Source organism: Oncorhynchus masou, chromosome 7 (genome assembly GCF_036934945.1).
Source record: "Oncorhynchus masou masou isolate Uvic2021 chromosome 7, UVic_Omas_1.1, whole genome shotgun sequence".
Lineage (NCBI taxonomy): Eukaryota > Metazoa > Chordata > Actinopteri > Salmoniformes > Salmonidae > Oncorhynchus > Oncorhynchus masou.
Window position 1 is genome coordinate 5011842 of NC_088218.1, and position 23143 is coordinate 5034984.

The 23143-nt window shown below is 48.7% G+C and overlaps 1 protein-coding gene across 1 annotated transcript in view; it reads right to left on the reverse strand.

The window, feature by feature from the left end:
- The window catches only part of LOC135542929 (dystrophin-like), a gene marked incomplete at its 5' end in the record, with an annotated part of 841859 nt that overhangs the window by 16851 nt on the left and 801865 nt on the right, over window positions 1–23143 (reverse strand). Inside the window, 8 exon segments of the mRNA XM_064970064.1 lie at window positions 1045–1223; window positions 2515–2614; window positions 3761–3927; window positions 5928–6085; window positions 6771–6856; window positions 10022–10223; window positions 13100–13250; window positions 13482–13707. Of these exon segments, the coding sequence (XP_064826136.1) occupies window positions 1045–1223; window positions 2515–2614; window positions 3761–3927; window positions 5928–6085; window positions 6771–6856; window positions 10022–10223; window positions 13100–13250; window positions 13482–13707 (1269 nt within the window).

Sequence of the window (23143 nt, forward strand, 5' to 3'; positions counted from 1 at the left end):
CACACACAGGCACACACACAGATACACAGGCACACACACACACAGATACACAGGCACACACACACACACACACAGAGAGACACACAGCATCCTGACAAGGTGACAGTGAATGCATTAGTTTGCATGGCTGCTAGCCTGGCAGGCTGAGAATCTCTCTACATTTTCTGTCTCAACTGATTCTTCAACCCGCCAGTGTGAGCTAAGCTATCATTTGTGTGTGTGTGCACGCGTGTGTCTATGTGTATGTGTCTGTGTGTGTGTGCATGCGTGTGTCCATGTGTATGTGTCTGTGTGTGTGTGTGCGCGTGTGTCCATGTGTATGTGTCTGTGTGTGTGTGTGTGTATGTGTGTGTCTAAGTGTATGTGTCTGTGTGTGTGTGTGTCAGGGAAAGGGACTAGCACCTGGTGTGTCTATGTGTGTGTGTGGCCAGCAGTCAGGGAAAGGGACTGGATCACCTGGGCCAGATGTTAGACCTAAACCAGCCCCCGTCCCTTAGGCCAGATGTTAGACCTAAACCAGCCCCTGTCCCTTAGGCCAGATGTTAGACCTAAACCAGCCCCCTTAGGCCAGTCCCTTAGGCCAGATGTTAGACCTAAACCAGCCCCTGTCCCTTAGGCCAGATGTTAGACCTAAACCAGCCCCTGTCCCTTAGGCCAGATGTTAGACCTAAACCAGCCCCCGTCCCTTAGGCCAGATGTTAGACCTAAACCAGCCCCTGTCCCTTAGGCCAGATGTTAGACCTAAACCAGCCCCTGTCCTTTAGGCCAGATGTTAGACCTAAACCAGACCCTGTCCTGTCCCTTAGGCCAGATGTTAGACCTAAACCAGCCCCTGTCCCTTAGGCCAGATGTTAGACCTAAACCAGACCCTGTCCTGTCCCTTAGGCCAGATGTTAGACCTAAACCAGCCCCATGCCCTTAGGCTGTTAGACCTAAACCAGCCCCTGTCCTTTAGTGTGTCTGTCTGTGTGTGTGTGTGTGTGTGTGTGTGTGTGTGTGTGTGTGTGTGTGTGTGTGTGTGTGTGTGTGTGTGTCAGGACTCACGTCTCCAGGTTGTCCCCCTCCAGGATGGTCTGCACAGGGAGGTAGCCCATACGGGGGTGCTTAGCGAAGTATCGTTTGGTCCTGAATTTGTTTTTCAGTACCTTGGCAAAGTCCCTCACATCCTCCCCTGACGTAGTCTGAAACACACAGAACAAAGACCCCTTGTTCACAGCCCTCGTCTACAGATCCACAACACACACAGTGACACACCCAAACACACAGACACACATAAACACGCACACACACACAGACACCCAAACACACATAGACACAGACACCCACACAATGACACACCCAAACACACATAGACACACACACACACACACACACCCACCCACACAATGACACACACCCACCCACACCCCCCCACACATAGACACACACACACACTGACACACACACACACACACACGCACACACACACACCCCCCACACCACACACACCCTACTTTCAGCAGTGGCGAATGGAAACATCCGTGTTGATTCAGGTTTATGTGACTGTTGTGAAGTGGTGTTAACTGTCTGACAACCACATTCAACTGGTAGGAAAGACACACACTGACTTCATCTTGACAGGTTCATGGACCCAGCAAATACAGGGATTTATTTACCTGTCAGAAATACACCACCACACACACACACACACACACACACACACACCACCCACACACACACACACGTATGTACCACACACACATGTACCCACACACACACACACACACACACACCCACACACACACACACACAAACATGTACCCACACACACACACACACGCATGTACCCACACACACACACACGTACCCACACACACACCCACACACACACACACACACACACATGTACCCACCCACACACACACACATGTACCCACACACCACACATACTTACCACACACATCCACCATGGGGTACATCTTGTGTCCACACCACACGGCAGAGTACCCAGCACACATGTCATAGTTAAAATGCATTACCCACACACACCTGATGAAGACACACACACACACACACACACATGTACCCACACACACACACACGTTACCACACACACACACACACGGACAGAGGTTACACACACACACACACAGGTACCCACACACACACAGACAGGGACAGAGTTACACACACACACACACAGAGAGACCCACACACACAGAGGTTACACACACAGAGGCAGACACACACGGTTACCCACACACACACACACACACAGGCAGACAGGGACAGAGATTACACACAGAGAGGCAGACACACACACACACACACGACATGTACCCACACACACACACACGTTACACAGAGAGAGGCAGACACACACACACACGCATGTCCCAAACACACACACACACGCACACACACACGTACAGATTACACACACACACACAGACCCACAGGTTACACACACAGACCCACACACACACACGATGTACCCACACAGAGGCACACAGTGTATACAGACAGGGACAGTACTCCACCATGAGGTAGCATCTTGTGTCCCTTAGCCACACGGCCAGAGAAGAAGCAGCTTTGGCAGATGTCATAGTTAAAATGCTTTAGACAGCTTCGGTACCTGAGAAGAGAGGCAGACAGGGACAGAGATGAAGAGAGGCAGACAGGGACAGAGGTTACACAGGGATGCAGACAAGGGACAGAGGTTACACAGAGAGAGGTAGACGGGGACAGAGGTTACACAGAGAGGCAGACAGAGACAGAGGTTACACACAGAGAGAGGCAGACAGGGACAGAGGTTACACAGAGAGAGGCAGACAGAGACAGAGGTTACACAGAGAGAGGCAGACAGAGACAGAGGTTACACAGAGAGAGGCAGACAGGGACAAAGGTTACACAGAGGCAGACAGAGACAGAGGTTACACAGAGAGAGGCAGACAGAGACAGAGGATACACAGAGAGAGACAGGACAGACAGAGAGGCAGACAGGGACAGGGGACAGAGGTTACACAGAGAGAGCAGACAGAGACAGAGACAGTTACACAGAGAGAGAGGCAGACAGGGACAGAGGTTACACAGAGAGAGGCAGACAGGGACAGAGGTTACACAGAGAGAGGGGACAGGGACAGAGGTTACACAGAGAGAGGCAGACAGGGACAGAGGCAGACAGGGACAGAGTTACACAGAGTAACTCTGTGTTGTCAGACAGGGACACTGCTAGGTTTACTTGGCAAGGGGACAGTGGGGGTTACACTGAGGAGAACTGTTCTCACAGCCTACCTGGTTAAACCTAAAGGTCAACTTCCAAGGTTGAGGTCATGGAGTTGTGTTCCTGGGGTCAACTAAGGGTTACTGTTATTGTGACTTTGGAAACGTTGGGATTTAATAAAGGGGCTTGAGAAGTCTGAGGCTACAGCTCAATGACACCCTACACTCTATATAGTGCACTACTTTTGACCAGAGCTCAACGTGGCCGCCCTATGTAGACAATGGTCTAAAGTAGAGCACTACCTATGGGGAATAGGGTGTGATTTGAGACTTGCCCATGGAGATGGAGAGTGCTACTGAGAAGAAACAAGAGAGAAAGAAAGGGAGAGCCTGTCTCTCTCTCTGTGTCTGTCTGTCTGTCTGTCTGTCTGTTTCTCTCTCTGCATGTCTGTCTGTCTGTCTGTCTCTGTCTGTGTCTCTCTCTCCTCTCTCTGTCTGTCTGTCTGTCTGTCTGTCTGTCTGTCTGTCTGTCTGTCTGTCTGTCTGTCTGTCTGTCTACCTGAAGCCGATGATAGGACACTCCTTGCAGATGTTACACTTGGCCTGGTGTTTGGCTGTCTCAGCAGCCGCCACACGGTGTAAGACAGGCAGCCACACCATCGACTGAGGCTCCAGACGCATCCAGTCCAGGAACATAGCAGCTTCCAGCTCTGGCTTGTTATTGGCCTGTTAGACAGGAAGTACAATACATAACCAATCAGGAACATAGCAGCTTCCAGCTCTGGCTTGTTATTGGCCTGTTAGACAGGAAGTACAATACATAACCCATCAGGAACAGAGCAGCTTCCAGCTCTGGCTTGTTATTGGCCTGTTAGACAGGAAGTACAATACATAACCAATCAGAAACATAGCAGCTTCCAGCTCTGGCTTGTTATTGGCCTGTTAGACAGGAAGTACAATACATAACTAATCAGGAACATAGCAGCTTCCAGCTCTGGCTTGTTATTGGCCTGTTAGACAGGAAGTACAATACATAACCCATCAGGAACATAGCAGCTTCCACCTCTGGCTTGTTATTGGCCTGTTAGACAGGAAGTACAATACATAACCAATCAGGAACATAGCAGCTTCCAGCTCTGGCTTGTTATTGGCCTGTTAGAAATAGTTTAACACACATACAACCAATTATGTAAGAGCTACGGTCAGCAAGAGGGAAGGTTTGACTAATAGGACAAACCAGTGGTATTTACAGTCTAAATATGTATAAGTTATGTATAAAGTGTTATATTACTCTAGAACAAACAAGCTGTTTTACCAGTTTAAAATAATACAGAACTACAAACTCTCAGGCTACTGTTTTCTCATGGATTGTAAAGTAGGGGTTTCCCATTCCTCTCTACATATTGTCCCATGGACATATTTACTGCTGGGTACCGATGCAGTGATGACTGTAGAGAAGTTATTTCCACTGGCTGACAGATGGACCATAGATTACAGATCACCATAGGGTAATGGATTTACTATGGCTAACACATTCAGTATGGTGATTCACTATAGCTAGCAGGCTAACAGATGTACTTTGGCTAACATAGACAGCAGGGTAATGGATTTACTGTGGCTAACACATTCAGTATGGAGATTCACTATAGCTAGCAGGCTAACAGATGTACTTTGGCTAACATAGACAGCAGGGTAATGGATTTACTGTGGCTAACACATTCAGTATGGAGATTCACTATAGCTATAGCTAACAGGCTAACAGATGTACTGTGGCTAACACATTCAGCATGGAATTCACTAGACAACAGATGTAGGCTAACATAGACAGCAGGGTAATAGATTTACTGTGGCTAACACATTCAGTATGGAGATTCACTATAGCTAGCAGGCTAACAGGTGTACTGTGGCTAACACATTCAGTATGGTGATTCACTATAGCTAGCAGGCTAACAGATGTACTGTGGCTAACACATTCAGTATGGTGATTCACTATAGCTACCAGGCTAACAGGTGTACGTTGGCTAACATAGCCACCAGGCTAACATATATACTTTGGCTAACACATTCAATATGTTGTTTCATTAAGCTATAGCTAGCAGGCTAACATATTTACTTTGGCTAACATAGATATCAGGCTAAAAAATATGTACTTTGGCTAACCTAGCTAGCAGGCTAACATATGTTCTTTGGCTAACATAGCTAGAAGGCTAACATGTGTTTTATAGGCTAACATATGTTCTTTGGCTAACATAGCTAGCAGGCTAACATGTGTTCTTTGGCTAACATAGCTAGCAGGCTAACATAGCTAGCAGGCTAACATATGTACTTTGGCTAAATTGGCTGCTGTGGATAATCTAGAAAGATGATTCCAACTCAGATCTTCCCAGCTGTCCTGTCTGATGTCCTTCTATATTCCTATTTTTAGAGGTATTTTTAGAGTGCAATGTATAGACCTACTGATTAACCACAAATGACTCTCTACCTAAAGAGACACAGACATTTTCCCACAGTGTACAGTATGGTTACCGTGTGATCTGCAGAATGTGCTTAGCACAGTAGTGTGGAATGTGAGGTAGTTTATACGCCTGTATGTTATATGTACGTTGTTTGTGTGTGTTTATGTGTGTGTGTGTGTGTGTGTAAGCATGTGTGCGTGAGTGAGTGCATGTGTGTATGTGCGTCCGTGCGTGTGCATAGCTAGGACCACAGCTACTAGCTTCACATACAAACTGGAAGCAGCTGCGGACGCTGGGCTCGATGTTGGAGCCCCCGAAGGAGGCCACCTCTCCCAGCTGACGGGGGATCTGGATGGAATCATGGAGGAGAAGACCCAGCCTCCGCTGGTCACAGAACCCTGTTGCACTGGCTACCTGGCGGAACAGGACTGGTAGAGGTGGGGGAGGGAGGGAGGGAGGGAGGGAGGAGGGGGAGGGAGGGGGAGGGAGGAGGGAGGTGGGGGAGGAAGGGGGGGGGAGGGAGGGGGGGAGGAGGGGGGAGGGGGAGGGAGGGGGGGAGGGGGAGGGAGGGGGGAGGAGGGGGAGGGAGGAGGGAGGGGAGAGAGGGAGGGAGGAGGGGAGGGAGGAGGGAGGGAGGGAGGGAGGGAGGAGAGAGGGGGAGGGAGGGAGGAGGGAGGAGGGAGGGAGGGAGGGGGGGAGGGAGGAGAGAGGGAGGGAGTGAGGGAGGAGAGAGGGAGGGAGGGAGGGAAGGAGGGAGGGGGCGGAGGGAGGGAAGGAGGGGAGGGAGCAATGGAGAGAGGTAAATACCCAAGTCAAGAGATACATACTAACATACTAACAGACTAGACCACATGGATACTGTCTCTATATACTAGTTATACTAGTTATACTAACAGACTAGACCACATGGATACTGTCTCTATATACTAGTTATAGTAACAGACTAGACCACATGGATACTGTCTCTATATACTAGTTATACTAGTTATACTAACAGACTAGACCACATGGATACTGTCTCTATATACTAGTTATACTAGTTATACTAACAGACTAGACCACATCTGTATTTGTCTTCCAGGTGTGGTAATATAAAGATCAGTCACTACTTACATCTGTATTTGTCTTCCAGGTGTGCTTTGCAGAGTGAGATGATGCCGGTTTTGAAGGACAGAGTTCTGATTTTTCCACTTCTTCCTCTGTGAAACCAATCAATCATATCAATAAATCAGATGTCAATCAATAAGATACTCATCAATCAGTGAGTGTAGTTAGGGACGTGTCGTTAGGGACGTGTGTCGTTAGGGACGTGTGTCGTTAGGGACGTGTGTCGTTAGGGACGTGTCGTTAGGGGACGTGTGTCGTTAGGGGACGTGTGTCGTCAGGGACGTGTGTCGTTAGGGACGTGTGTCGTTAGGGACGTGTGTTAGGGGCGTGTAGTTAGGGACGTGTCGTGTGTCGTTTAGGGACGTGTCGTTAGGGACGTGTCGTTAAGTTAGGGACGTGTCGTTAGGGACGTGTCGTACGTGTCGTTAAGTATGTGTCGTTAGGGACGTGTCGTTAAATGCGTGTCGTTAGGGACGTGTCGTTAAGGGACGTGTCGTTAGGGACGTGTCGTTAAGGGACGTGTCGTTAAGGGACGTGTCGTTAAGGGACGTGTCGTTAGGGACGTGTCGTTAAGGGCGTGTCGTTAGGGACGTGTCGTTAAGTACGTGTCGTTAAGTACGTGCCGTTAAGTACGTGTCGTTAGGGACGTGTCGTTAGGGACGTTAAGTCGTGTTGTTAAGGACGTGTCGTTAAGGGCGTGTCGTTAGGACGTGTCGTTAGGGACGTGTCGGTCGATAGGGACGTGTCGTTAGGGACGTGCCGTTAGGTTAAGTTAAGTACGTGTCGTTGTCGTTAACCTGTTGAAACTCCCCATCCCGGATCCGGGATCGTGACTAAAGCCTCAGGCTCATTAGCATAACGCAACGTTAACGATTTCTGAAAATCGGAAAATAATGCGCCTGCTCTCAAGCTTAGCCTTTTCTTAACAACACTGTCATCTCAGATTTTCAAAATATGCTTTTGAACCATAGAAATTGACTAATTTGTGTAAGAGTATGCTAAGCTAGCTTAGCATTTTGAGGCATTTAGCACGTATTTTCACAAAAACCAGATAACCAAATAAATAAAATCATTTACCTTTGAAGAGCTTCGGATGTTTTCAATGAGGAGACTCTCAGTTACATACCAAATGCGCAGTTTTTCCTGAAAGCGTCTGTGTGTAGGAGAAATCGTTCCGTTTTGTACATCGCATTTGGCTACCGAAACGAACCGAAAATTCAGTCACCTACAACGTCAAACTTTTTCCGAATTAACTCCATAATATCGACCGAAACATGGCAAACGTTGTTTGGAATCAATCCTCAAGGTGTTTTTTCACATAACTCTTCATTGATATATCGTTAGGGAAGCTTGCATTCTTCTCTAAATTCCATGGAAAAATACTTGCAGCTGACTTTTGCGCACCAATTTCGGCGCAGGACACCGGGCGGACACCTGGTAAATGTGGTCTCTTATGGTCAATCTTCCAATGATATGCCTACAAATACGTCACAATGCTGCAGACACCTTGGGGAAACGACAGAAAGGGCAGACTTACTCCTCTCGCATTCACAGCCATATAAGGAGACAATGGAAAACAGAGCCTCAAAAATCCTGCTCATTTCCTGGATGCCGTCTCATCTTGGTTTTGCCTGAAGCTCACGTTCTAGGGCACGTATCTTTGTAGTTCTGGACACGTCAGAGGGTTTTCTTTCGAAAGCTATCAATTATATGCATAGTCGAGCATCTTTTTGTGACAAAAACGTTTTTCATCCAAAAATGAAATAGCGCCCCCATAGCATCAAGAGGTTATTAAGTATGTGTCGTTAGGGACGTGTCGTTAAGGACGTGTCATTAGGGACGTGTCGATAGGGACGTGTCGTTAGGGACGCGTCGATAGGGACGCGTCGATAGGGACGCGTCGATAGGGACGCGTCGATAGGGACGCGTCGATAGGGACGCGTCGTTAGGGACGCGTCGTTAGGGACGCGTCGATAGGGACGCGTCGTTAGGGACGCGTCGTTAGGGACGTGTCGATAAAACTTCTTATGGCTGCAGGGGCAGTATTGAGTAGCTTGGATGAAAGGTGCCCATTGTAAACGGGCTGCTCCTCAGTCCCAGTTGCTAATATATGCATATTATTATTAGCATTGGATAGAAAACACTTTGAAGTTTCTAAAACTGTTTGAACGATGTCTATGAATATAACAGAACTCATATGGCAGGCAAAAACCTGAGAAGAAATCCAAACAGGAAGTGGGAAATCTGAGGTTGGTCGATTTTCAACCCAGCCCCTATTGAATACACAGTGGGATATTGAACAAGTTGCACTTCCACTAGATGTCAACCGTCTTTAGAAATTTGAATGAGGCTTCTACTGTGTTGTGGAGCCGGATGGGAGCTGTTTGAGTCAGTGGTCTGGCAGAGAGCCAGGTCCTGGTCACACGCATTTCACATTAAGTAGAGGTATATCTATATTTCCATGTCTAACAATTGTATTTATTGACATTTATAATGAGTATTTCTGTAAAATGAATGTAAAAAAAAAGTAAAATGGCTCTCTGCAATATCACCGGATGTTTTTGGAACTAGTGAACGTAACGCGCCAATGTATACTGAGATTTTTTTATGTAAATATGAACTTTATCAAACAAAACATACATGTATTGTGTAACATGAAGTCCTATGAGTGTCATCTGATGAAGATCATCAAAGGTTAGTAATTAATTTTATCTCTATTTGTGCTTTTTGTGACTTTGTGCTTTTTTGTGACCTAACATAATCGTTTGTGGTGCTTTCGCTGTAAAGCCTATTTGAAATCGGACACTGTGGTGGGATTAACAACAAGGTTACCTTTAAAACGGTATAAGATACATGTTTGTATGTTTGAGGAATTTTAATTATGAGATTTCTGTTGTTTTGAATTTGGCGCCCTGCACTTTCACTGGCTGTTGTCATATCGATCCCGTTAACGGGATTGCAGCCCTAAGAAGTTTTAAGTACGTGTCGATAGGGACATGTCGCTAGGGACGTGTTGCTAGGGACGTTAAGTACGCGTCGTGTCGTTAAGTACGTGTCGTTAGGGACGTGTCGATAGGGACATGTCATTAAGTACATGTTGTTAAGTACGTCGTGTCGTTAAGTGTCGTTAAGTACGTGTCGCTAGGGACGTGTCGTTAGGGACGTATCGTTAAGTACGCGTCGTGTCGTTAAGTACGTGTCGTTAGGGACGTGTCGTTAGGGACGTGTCGTGAGTGTTGTGTGTGTACTATACGTACGTGTCATAAACATTGAGCAGCCAGTTGAGACACATGTCGACACACAGCGGGACGTTGACCAGGTTCCCATGCTGCTGGTCCAGTTTCTCATAGAGGCTGGTCAGACACGTCATCACCTGCATGATGTCCATCAGATGCTCATTCTGCTTCAGGCCATGCTGCTCAAAGACCTCACACGCTGCGGGCATACCCAGGAGGTCCACTGGAGAGGAGAGGATGAGATGAGGGAGGGAGAGAGGAGAGGATGAGATGAGGAGGGAGGAGGAGAGAGGAGTGGAGGAGAGGGAGGGAGGAGAGAGGAGGATGAGATGAGGGAGGAGGAGGAGAGAGAGAGATGAGGGAGAGGAGAGGAGAGAGGATGAGATGAGGAGAGGAGGAGGAGGGAGAGATGAGAGGAGGGGAGAGATGAGGGATGAGGGAGGGGAGAGGAGAGGAGAGGATGAGATGAGGAGGGGAGAGAGGAGGATGAGATGAGGATGAGGGAGAGAGGAGAGGATGGATGAGGAGGGAGATGGAGAGAGAGGAGGAGATGAGGGAGGAGGAGTGGGAGAGGAGGGAGATGGAGAGGAGGATGAGGAGGAGAGAGGAGGAGGGAGGAGAGGAGGGAGGGAGGAGAGGGAGAGGAGAGAGGATGAGATGAGGGAGGGAGGAGGAGAGAGGAGAGGAGGGAGGAGGAGGGAGGATGAGGAGGGAGGGAGGAGAGAGGATGAGATGAGGGAGGAGGGGAGAGAGGAGAGATGAGATGAGGGAGGGAGAGGAGGGATGAGATGAGGGAGGAGGAGAGAGGGAGGGAGGAGGATGAGGGAGAGGAGAGGATGAGATGAGGGAGGGAGGAGAGAGGGAGTGGAGGAGAGGAGGGAGGGATAGGAGAGAGAGGAGGAGGGATGAGATGAGGGAGGGAGGAGAGAGAGAGGAGAGGATGAGATGGAGGGAGGGGAGAGGAGATGAGGAGGGAGGAGGAGGAGAGGAGGGAGAGATGAGGGAGGGAGAGGGGAGAGGATGAGATGAGGGAGGGAGGAGGAGATGAGGGAGGGAGGGAGGAGGGGAGAGGAGAGGGAGGGAGGGGAGGAGGAGAGGGAGAGGAGAGGGGGAGAGATGAGGAGGAGAGAGAGGAGGAGGAGATGAGGGAGGGAGGAGAGGAGGAGAGGAGGAGGAGGAGAGAGGAGGGAGAGATGAGGGAGGGATGAGAGGAGGGAGGAGGGAGAGATGAGAGGGGAGGGGGAGAGGAGGATGAGATGAGGGAGGAGGAGAGAGAGGATGAGATGAAGGAGGGATGGAGGAGAGGATGAGATGATGGAGGAGGAGAGAGGGGTGGAGGAGATGAGGGAGGAGGGAGGAGAGGGGAGTGGAGAGATGATGGAGGGAGGGGGGGTGAGAGGAGGAGGGAGGAGAGAGGTGGAGGAGATGGAGGGAGGGAGAGAGGAGAGAGGAGGGGAGGAGGAGAGGATGGAGAGGGAGAGAAGAGTGGAGTGGAGGAGATGAGATGATGGAGGGAGAGAAGAAGAGGGTGAGTGAGTGTGGGTAAGAGAAAGAGAGTTACAGAGTAACTGATGTGTAACAGAGTAACTGATGTGTAACAGAGTAACTGATGTGTAACAGAGTAATTGATGTGTAACAGAGTAACTGATGTGTAACTGATGTGCATCAGAGTAACTGATGTGTAACAGAGTAACTGATGTGTAACTGATGTGCATCAGAGTAACTGATGTGTAACAGAGTAACTGATGTGTAACTGATGTGCAACAGAGTAACTGATGTGTAACTGATGTGTAACAGAGTAACTGATGTGTAACAGAGTAACTGATGTGTAACAGAGTAACTGATGTGTAACTGATGTGTAACAGAGTAACTGATGTGTAACAGAGTAACTGATGTGTAACTGAGTAACTGATGTGTAACAGAGTAACTGATGTGTAACTGATGTGTAACAGAGTAACTGATGTGTAACTGATGTGTAACAGAGTAACTGAGGTGTAACTGATGTGTAACAGAGTAACTGATGTGTAACTGATGTGTAACGATGAATGAGTGAGTGATGGAGAGTGTGAGGGGAGGACAACGGACGAGAGGGTGATGGAGTAGAGGAGGTACTGTAGGACAGTGACTCTGTGAGGGCTGATGGAGTAGAGGAGGTACTGTAGGACAGTGACTCTGTAAGGGGTGATGGAGTAGAGGAGGTACTGTAGGACAGTGACTCTGTGAGGGGTGATGGAGTAGAGGAGGTACTGTAGGACAGTGACTCTGTGGGCTGATGGGTGATGGACTGTAGACAGGACTCTGTGTAGAGGGAGGTACTGTAGGACAGGGACTCTAAGGGGTGATGGAGTAGAGGAGGTACTGTAGGACAGGGACTCTGTGTGGGGTGATGCAGTAGAGGAGGTACTGTAGGACAGTGACTCTGTGAGGGCTGATGGAGTAGAGGAGGTACTGTCGGACAGGGACTCTGTGAGGGGTGATGGAGTAGAGGAGTAGAGGAGGTACTGTAGGACAGGGACTGTGAGGGGTGATGGATGGGAGTAGGAGGGACTCTGTGAGATGGAGTAGGTACTGTAGGACAGGGACTCTGTGAGGGCTGATGGAGTAGAGGAGGTACTGTCGGACAGGGACTCTTGAGGGCTGATGGAGGAGGAGGTACTGTAGGACAGTGACTCTGTGAGGGCTGATGGTGGGGAGTAGAGGAGGTACTGTAGGACAGTGGTGGGGGAGATGACTGACTGTGAGGGGCTGGAGAGCTGGTGGAGGGGGAGAGAGAGCTGGTGGGGGAGATGAGGTAGTTTGGGCGATGACACTGTGAGGGGCTGGACTGGTGGGGGAGATGAGTTTTGGGCGGTGACACTGTGAGAGGGCTGGAGGGCTGGAGGGCTGGTGGGAGATGAGGTAGATTGGGCGGTGACACTGTGAGAGGGCTGGAGAGCTGGTGGGGGAGATGAGGTAGTTTGGGCGGTGACACTGTGAGAGGGCTGGAGAGCTGGTGGGGGAGATGAGGTAGTTTGGGCGGTGACACTGTGAGAGGGCTGGAGAGCTGGTGGGGGAGATGAGGTAGTTTGGGCAGTGACACTGTGAGAGGGTTGGACTTACGACACAGAGCTTTCTGCTGGTGGGGGAGATGCGCACTGTGAGAGGGCTGGAGCTGGTGGGGGAGATGGCTGTCCACTGTGAGAGCTGGAGAGATGAGGTAGTTTGGGCGCACGTTGTGGGGGAGATGAGGTAGTTTGGGTGGTGACACTGGCTGCAGATGACAGTGACATGGAGAGACAGTCACTAAAACTAAACACAGTGTATGGAGAGACAGTCCATCCAGAATCAGCCATTGGTCCTGCTACTGGACTTGATGTAGCTCGCTCACACTTTTGGTACAATACAATACAATTGTAAAGATCTAGGGTTGCAAAATTCCAGAAACATTCAATAAATTCTCTCTGGTTTTCCCAAAATCCTGGTTGGAGGATTCCCGGAATCAGAAGGGAATAAGCAGGAAAACCAACCGGGATGTTTTGGAAAACAGGGAATTTATTGAAAGTACACTGAATTTTAAAACCCAAACCTCATCAAGTGCAACTGAAATAGGTCCTACTTGACAAAGGTTCAATTTGTCTGTTGGTCCACTGTATGTGGACCTCTTACCCAGAGACTGGTAGAGGTCGGCCATCTTGGGATGGTCCCAGCATGTTGTCTGTGTCTGGTGGCTGAAGGAGAGGTCAGGAGAATACAGAGGTCAATACAACCTGGCCCGTGCACAGATATTTCGGGGTCCCAAAAAGCTCGTTAAGCAATTATGACTTTGATCATTTAGTTCCATAGAAGCAAAAGAGGGACACATCTTAAAGGCAAATTAAATGACACAAATACAAATCCCTTAGCCTCAAAGGCTTCGGTCTTATTCACTTCAATAATCCTACCATATGCTACAGTTACCATGACGACGTACAGGCAGTGGGTTCAGAACAACAACAAAATGTATACAACAACAAATATCAGTGTGTGAATTTCTACCACCACCCAAACGGACACTTTGGAGATTGGAAGGGCAAAGGGGCATGTGCTCTGCTCAGGTAGAGCCCTATCTGTCCACGTGCCTGAATACACACACACACACACACACACACACACACACACACACACACACACACACACACACACACACACACACACACACACACACACACGCAAGGGACGTGTTGACTGCAAAGAGTACACAAAGGGGTTATATCACATGTGACGCAGTGATGGTCCTGTGTACACACTGATTGTGGGTCTGTTGAGGTGAAGCAGGGTAACAGGGACTGATGGTCCTGTGGGGTGAAGCAGGGCCACTGAGGATGGTCCTGTGGGGAAAAGGGACCAGGGAAGACAGTGATGGTCCTGTGGGGTGAAGCAGGGTGAAGCAGGGTAAAGGGACCAGGGAAGACAGTGATGGTCCTGTGGGGTGAAGCAGGGTAAAGGGACCAGGGAAGACAGTGATGGTCCTGTGGGGAAGCAGGGTGAAGCAGGCAGGCGTGGGGTGAAGCAGGGTGAAGCAGGGTGAAGCAGGGTCCTGTGGGGTGAAGCAGGGTAAAGGGACCAGGGAAGACAGTGATGGTCCTGTGGGGTGAAGCAGGGTGAAGCAGGGTAAAGGGACCAGGGAAGACAGTGATGGGTCCTGTGGTCCTGGTGAAGCAGGGTGAAGCAGGGTAAGGGACCAGGGAAGACAGTGATGGTCCTGTGGGGTGAAGCAGGGTGAAGGGACCAGGGAAGACAGTGATGGGTCCTGTGGGGTGAAGCAGGGCGAAGCAGGGTGAAGCAGGGCGAAGCAGGGTAAAGGGACCAGGGAAGACAGTGATGGTCCTGTGGGGTGAAAACTGAGGGTGAAGCAGGGTAAAGGGACCAGGGAAGACAGTGATGGTCCTGTGGGGTGAAGCAGGGTGAAGCAGGGTGAAGCAGGGTAAAGGGACCAGGGAAGACAGTGATGGTCCTGTGAGGTGAAGCAGGGTAAAGGGACCAGGGAAGACAGTAAAGACAGTGGGTGATGGTTCCTGCATTCCAAACACCACTCAGACTAAAACTCTCAGCATGACCCTCTCTCACCTTGGCAACGAGGACAGCCGCTGCTGGCTCCACTGGAGAGTGTGTGTGTGTGTGTGTGTGTGTGTGTGTGTGTGTGTGTGTGTGTGTGTGTGTGTGTGTGTGTGTGTGTGTGGCGGCAGTTAAACTGGCTAGCTGTTATATAATTCCACCTGCTTTTACAGTGACTCTGTGTCAAATCACTGAGTCTAGCCAAAGTGTTAGCTACTAGTTACAGTACTACCTCTCTCCTTTCCTCCATCTCTCCTCTCTTCCTCCTCTCCTCTCTTCCACCTCCTTCTCCACATGACCTCCTCCTCCACCTCTCCTCTCTTCCTCCTTTCCTCTCTTCCACCTCCTTCTCCACATTACCTCCTCCTCCATCTCTCCTCTCTTCCTCCTCCTTCTCCACATGACCTCCTCCTCTACCTCCACCTCTCCTCTCCTCCTCCACCTCTCTTCCACCTCCTTTCCTCTCCTCCTCCTCCTCTCCTCTCTTCCACCTCCTTCTCTCCATCTCCTCCTCTCCTCTCTTCCACCTCCTCCTCCATCTCTCCTCTCTTCCTCCTTTCCTCTCTTCCACCTCCTTCTCCACATGACCTCCTCTTCCACCTCTCCTCTCCTCCTCCACCTCCTTCTCCACATGACCTCCTCCTCCACCTCTCCTCTCTTCCTCCTTTCTTCTCTTCCTCCTCTTCTCCTCTCCTCTCTTGCACCTTCTTCTCCACATGACCTCCTCCTCCACCTCTCTTCCACTCTCCTCTCTTCCTCCTCTCCTCTCTTCCACCTCCTTCTCCACATGACCTCCTCCTCCACCTCACCATTCCTCTTTCTCCTTCTCCTATATCTCCCATCATCACACCTACTCCTCACCACTGCTGCCAGCTCAAAGCAGATTGAAGAAATGTGTGCGACCAAAATAGAGCAGGAGTGGGTACGGGAGTGTATGAGGGAGTGTGTGGAGACGTGATGCGTCAGAAGGTTTAGACAAGAAGTCAAGTCAATGTTACGTCCCAAATTACCCTTTATTGTGCACTCCTTTTGACCAAGAGGGAATAGGGTGTCATTTGGGACGGATATTAAACAAATCAAAATATATTATATATATTTGAGATTCTTCTAAGTAGCTATCCTTTGTCTTGATGACAGCGTTGCACACTCTTGGCATTCTCTCAACCAGCTTCATGAGGAATTATTTTCCAAGAGTCTTGAAGGAGTTCCCACATATGCTGAGCACTTGTTGGCTGCTTTTCCTTCACTCTGCGGTACAACTCATCCCAAACCATCACAATTCGCGTTGAGGTCGGGTGGTTGTGGAGGCCAGGTCATCTGATGCAGCACTCCATCACTCGCCATCACTCGTTTTTTTGCGGCTGCACTTGAGGAAACTTTCAAAGTTCTTCATGTCTTAAAGTAATGATGGACTGTCGTTTCTCTTTGCTTACTTGAGCTGTTCTTTCCATAACATGGACTTGGTCTTTTACCAAATAAGGCTCTCTTCTGTATACCACCCCTACCTTGTAACAACACAACTGATTGGCTCAAACACATTAAAAAGTAAAGAAATTCCACAAATGAACTTTAAACAAATCACACCTGTTAATTGAAATTCATTCCAGGTGGTTATCTCATGAAGCTGGTTGAGAGAATGCCAAGAGTGTGCAAAGCTGTCATCAAGGCAAAGGGTGGCTACCAATGTGATGGAGGAAACACCGTCCAACTGGCAACCGTGTCAGCGTGCATACGCCCACGCCACCACAGAAGTCGCTAGCACACGATGGTACAAGGACATCCCGGCAGGCCCTCCCCTAACCCGGACGACGCTGGGCCAAACCCTCCCCTAACCCGGACGACGCTGGGCCAAACCCTCCCCTAACCCGGACGACGCTGGGCCCCCTCCCCTAACCCCGACGACGCTGGGCCAAACCCTCCCCTAACCCGGACGACGCCTGGGCCAAACCCTCCCTAACCCGGATGACGCTGGGCCAAACCCTCCCCAACCTGGAACCCGGATGCCAAACCCTCCCCTAACCCGGACGACGCTCCCCTAACCCGGACGACGCTGGGCCAAATGTGCGCCGCCTCTTGGATCTTGGAGCCGGTCACGGCCGGCTGCGACACAGCCCGAGATCGAACCCGGATCTGTAGTGACGCCTTAGACCGCTGCGCCACTCGGGAGGCCCCTTCCATAGTATGTTGATTAACCTGGTTGTGCATGTAACAAAATCTTCTGCTGGCACACCCTGGCTATATAATGGTGTTATCGCACCGGCATTTAGGCTAAGTAACGGAACACCATCCTTGACTTGAAGGTGTGTCTCAGTGTATGCATGATGTCATAGCCACTCCTCCTATAAAATGATACTAGCCTATTTTTCCCCATTGTAACCAGGTTGTCACATAGAGGTGAAAAGACATCTTCCACCAGGCAGGCCTTGTAGTCTACACTATACATGTACATCCTGTATATAAATATGAAACACACCAGTACTAGTAATTTACATCACTATGAAGTGGAGAGTAATCCCAGCAGGCATTTCCGGACTGATCCTCTCACCAATTCTATTTTTAAACATTCTATCAATTCTATGTTTATTCAAGTCATTGTTATTAAAAGACGTTCAGTAGAGGCCAGAGTGAATGACTGAATGGTTTCCATAGTGACTATACTGTAGATGGAGTGTTCACGTTGCACTAGTACTCTACTAATACTCTAGACTAGTGTAGCCTATAGACTATGTTCTAAATTATAACCTGGCTGGTTCCAGGCCTGAATGCTGATTGGCTGACAGCCGTGGTATATCAGACAGTTTACCATGGGTATGACAAAACATTTATTTTTACTGCTCTAATAACGTTGGTAACCAGTTTATAATATCAATAAGGCACCTCGGGGGTTTGTGGTATATTCTTTTGATTTTAGTTTTTATTTCACCTTTATTTAACCAGGTAGGCTAGTTGAGAACAAGTTCTCATTTACAACTGCGACCTGGCCAAGATAAAGCATAGCAGTGTGAACAGACACACTGCTATTGGCAATGTACGACGGCTAAGGGCTGTGTCCAGGCACTCTGCGTTGTGTTGTGCCTAAGAACAGCCCTTAGCCGTGGTATATTGGCCATATACCACAAACCCATGAGGTGCCTGATTGCTTAAGTGTCTCCTTTGACCCCAGCCCTGTTTTGAGGACCACCTTACACCAAGACAGATGTGAGGACACATGATGATACCGTAGGAATCTCTTCAAGACATTTAACCAGCTGTTATGTCTAGTCTAACTCTAAAATAACAGTTAACCAGCTGTTATGTCTAGTCTAACTCTAAAATAACAGTTAACCAGCTGTTATGTCTAGTCTAACTCTAAAATAACAGTTAACCAGCTGTTATGTCTAGTCTAACTCTAAAATAACAGCAGCTGTTATGTCTAGTCTAACTAAAATAACAGTTAACCAGCTGTTATGTCAAACTGTAGCTATGATCTGTGAGACTGTAGACTGTGTGTGTGCGTGTGTGTGTGTGTGTGTGTGTGTGTGTGTGTGTGTGTGTGTGTGTAGCAGCACACTAGAGCTAGAGAGAGATTCATTATTCATGCTGTGTCCTTTCTGTGACCAGGAATCTGTGTCTCATTGGGATGTCAACCTCTTTTACTAGAAAGACCTGCCTGTCTGCCCGCTGCAATCCAGTAGGTCTCCTGTCTGCCCGCTGTAACCCAGTAGGCCTCCTGTCTGCCCGCTGTAACCCAGTAGGCCTCCTGTCTGCTCACTGTAATCCAGTAGGTTTCCTGTCTGCTCGCTGTAACCCAGTAGGTCTCCTGTCTGCCCGCTGTAATCCAGTAGGCCTCCTGTCTGCTCACTGTAACCCAGTAGGTCTCCTGTCTGCTCACTGTAATACAGTAGGCCTCCTGTCTGCCCGCTGTAATCCAGTAGGCCTCCTGTCTGCCATGTAACCCAGTAGGCCTCCTGTCTGCCCGCTGTAATCCAGTAGGCCTCCTGTCTGCCTGCTGTAATCCAGTAGGCCTCCTGTCTGCTCACTGTAACCCAGTAGGCCTCCTGTCTGCCCGCTGTAATCCAGTAGGCCTCCTGTCTGCTCACTGTAACCCAGTAGGCCTCCTGTCTGCCCACTGTAATCCAGTAGGCCTCCTGTCTGCCCGCTGTAATCCAGTAGGCCTCCTGTCTGCCCGCTGTAATCCAGTAGGCCTCCTGTCTGCTCGCTGTAACCCAGTAGGTCTCCTGTCTGCCCACTGTAATCCAGTAGGTCTCCTGTCTGCCCGCTGTAACCCAGTAGGCCTCCTGTCTGCTCGCTGTAACCCAGTAGGTCTCCTGTCTGCTGTAATCCAGTAGGTCTCCTGTCTGCCCGCTGTAACCCAGTAGGCCTCCTGTCTGCTCGCTGTAACCCAGTAGGTCTCCTGTCTGCCCGCTGTAATCCAGTAGGTCTCCTGTCTGCCCGCTGTAACCCAGTAGGTCTCCTGTCTGCTCACTGTAATCCAGTAGGCCTCCTGTCTGCTCACTGTAATACCTTGTAGGCCTCCTGTCTGCCCGCTGTAATCCAGTAGGCCTCCTGTCTGCTCCTGCTGTAATCCAGTAGGTCTCCTGTCTGCCCGCTGTAATCCAGTAGGCCTCCTGTCTGCCTGCTGTAATCCAGTAGGCCTCCTGTCTGCTTATTGTAATACCTTGTAGGCCTCCTGTCTGCCATCTGTAATCCAGTAGGTCTCCTGTCTGCCATCTGTAATCCAGTAGGCCTCCTGTCTGCCCACTGTAATCCAGTAGGTCTCCTGTCTGCCATCTGTAATCCAGTAGGTCTCCTGTCTGCTCGCTGTAACCCAGTAGGTCTCATGTCTGCCATCTGTAATCCAGTAGGTCTCCTGTCTGCCCACTGTAATCCAGTAGGTCTCCTGTCTGCCATCTGTAATCCAGTAGGTCTCCTGTCTGCCCGCTGTAATCCAGTAGGTCTCCTGTCTGCCCGCTGTAACCCAGTAGGCCTCCTGTCTGCTCGCTGTAACCCAGTAGGTCTCCTGTCTGCTGTACTCCAGTAGGTCTCCTGTCTGCCCGCTGTAACCCAGTAGGCGTCCTGTCTGCTCGCTGTAACCCAGTAGGTCTCCTGTCTGCCATCTGTAACCCAGTAGGCCTCCTGTCTGCTCGCTGTAATCCAGTAGGTCTCCTGTCTGCCATCTGTAATCCAGTAGGTCTCCTGTCTGCCATCTGTAATCCAGTAGGTCTCCTGTCTGCCATCTGTAATCCAGTAGGTCTCCTGTCTGCCATCTGTAATCCAGTAGGTCTCCTGTCTGCCATCTGTAATCCAGTAGGTCTCCTGTCTGCTCTGTAATCCAGGTCTCCTGTCTGCTGTAATCCAGTAGGTCTCCTGTCTGCTGTAATCCAGTAGGTCTCCTGTTTGCTGTAATCCAGTAGGTCTCCTGTCTGCCATCTGTAATCCAGGTCTCCTGTCTGCTGTAATCCAGTAGGTCTCCTGTTCGCTGTAATCCAGTAGGTCTCCTGTCTGCTGTAATCCAGTAGGTCTTCTTCTGTATGTCATCATGTAAATATTGTACTGAAGCGGACATATTGGATCTGCTGCTGCTACTGCTGAGGTGAAACTCTTGTCAACTATCCAGAGCTTGTTTTAGCTCAATCCAAGATCACCATGTAACATATTTTTTATTTTATTTAACTAGGCAAGTCAGTTAAGAACAAATTCTTATTTACAATGACGGCCTACACCGGCCAAACCCGGACGATGCTGGGCCAATTGTGCGCCGCCCTATGGGACTCTCAATCACGGCCGGTTGTGATACAGCTTGGATTCGAACCAGGGTGTCTGTAGTGACGCTGTTAGCACTGAGATGCATTAGACCGCTGCTTTTTGGAGTGTGTCAAGATCATCATGTAACCAAGTGGTTTCCAACCGGGGGTACTAGGACTCTTGGGGGTACTAGGACTCTTGGGGGTACTAGGACTCTTGGGGGTACTAGGACTCTTGGGGGTACTAGGACTCTTGGGGGTACTAGGACTCTTGGGGGTACTAGGACTCTTGGGGGTACTAGGACTCTTGGGGGTACTAGGACTCTTGGGGGTACTAGGATTCCTGGGGGTACTAGGACTCTTGGGGGTACTAGGACTCTTGGGGGTACTAGGACACTTGGGGGTACTAGGACTCTTGGGGGTACTAGGACTCTTGGGGGTACTAGGACTCTTGGGGGAAACCAGGACTCTTGGCGGTACTTGGCCTTTCCACACGGGCTACTTGAGATGACTCGTGAGACCATAGGCCTACTGGTAAAATGCACATGATGGGGTACTCCAGGTGTACTCCAGGCAGAGCAGAATTCAGTTGGTGGAACAGTAACTGAAAACGGTTGGGAACCACAGATGTAACCTTTCAAAGGCTTTTTGTTTTGGGTACTTGCAGGTTCAACCACACTTGAAGTGTGTCACTGTGGGGTGAAGCAGCATTTACCTGGTAATAATGCAGTATGAAGGGAGACTGAGAGGTAACTACTAGCATGGCCGCGGGAAGATGTTTTGCCATGGAGGGAGGGGGGATTTTCTCCACTGTACTGGAGTAATAAAGGCCTGGTGCAATAATTTGGTCAAATTATAAAAATACAATTACTATTTAATAAATAGTGATTTACCAGGGGGTTCTACAACCCCCTCAGCACCCCTACTTCCTACGACTAGGACCACAGGACCACCTTCCCATTGTCAAGTGTGATCAAACAGCCTTTAGGGAAACAAAGTAGAGCTTGTTTTAAAGAATCACAAAGAAAAATAAGTCCTTACTGAGTAATTAATATGCAATAACCAATTGACCATGTCATTTTAAAGTGAGTGTGTAAAATAAACTAAATGTCATCCTAGCAGTCAGCTCCACCAGCCGGAGACCACACCCATGTGGGAGACCACACCCATGTGAGAGACCACACCCATGTGAGAGACCACACCCATGTGAGAGACCACACCCATGTGAGAGACCACATCCATGTCCACAAACATGTGAGAGACCACATCCATGTCCACAAACATGTGAGAGACCACATCCATGTGAGAGACCACAACCATGTGAGAGACCACATCCATGTCCACAAACATGTGAGAGACCACACCCATGTCCACAAACATGTGAGAGACCACATCCATGTGAGAGACCACATCCATGTGAGAGACCACACCCATGTGAGAGACCACACCCATGTCCACAGACATGTGAGAGACCACACCCTCAAAATGTGTTCAGGTAAGAATGATGTTATATCAGTGGTATAAATTGATTTACTATCCTACTTCATAAAACACACACCCTTGACTACACACACACACACACACACACACACACACACACACACACACACACACACACGTGTGAAGTTGCTGTCACAAGTTTGAAGAAATGTTTGAATGACTCACTTGTAATCTCAATAATTGATAATAGAAGGTTGCATTTTTCCCATAAATGTGAAATATGAAGTGTGCATCATTTATGGTTCTTGCATTAATAAAATAGCTCATCTTTAACCCCAATACACTGCTGTCATACACTGCATTAGAAATACATGCTGTCATACACTGTATTATAAATACATGCTGTCATACACTGTATTATAAATACATGCTGTCATACACTGTATTATAAATACATGCTGTCATACACTGTATTATAAATACATGCTGTCATACACTGTATTATAAATACATGCTGTCATACACTGTATTATAAATACATGCTGTCATACACTGTATTATAAATACATGCTGTCATACACTGTATTATAAATACATGCTGTCAGACACTGCATTATAAATACATGCTGTCATACACTGTATTATAAATACATGCTGTCATACACTGTATTGTAAATACATGCTGTCATACACTGTATTATAAATACATGCTGTCATACACTGTATTATAAATACATGCTGTCATACACTGTATTATAAATACATGCTGTCATACACTGTATTATAAATACATGCTGTCATACACTGTATTATAAATACATGCTGTCATACACTGTATTATAAATACATGCTGTCATACACTGTATTATAAATACATGCTGTCATACACTGTATTATAAATACATGC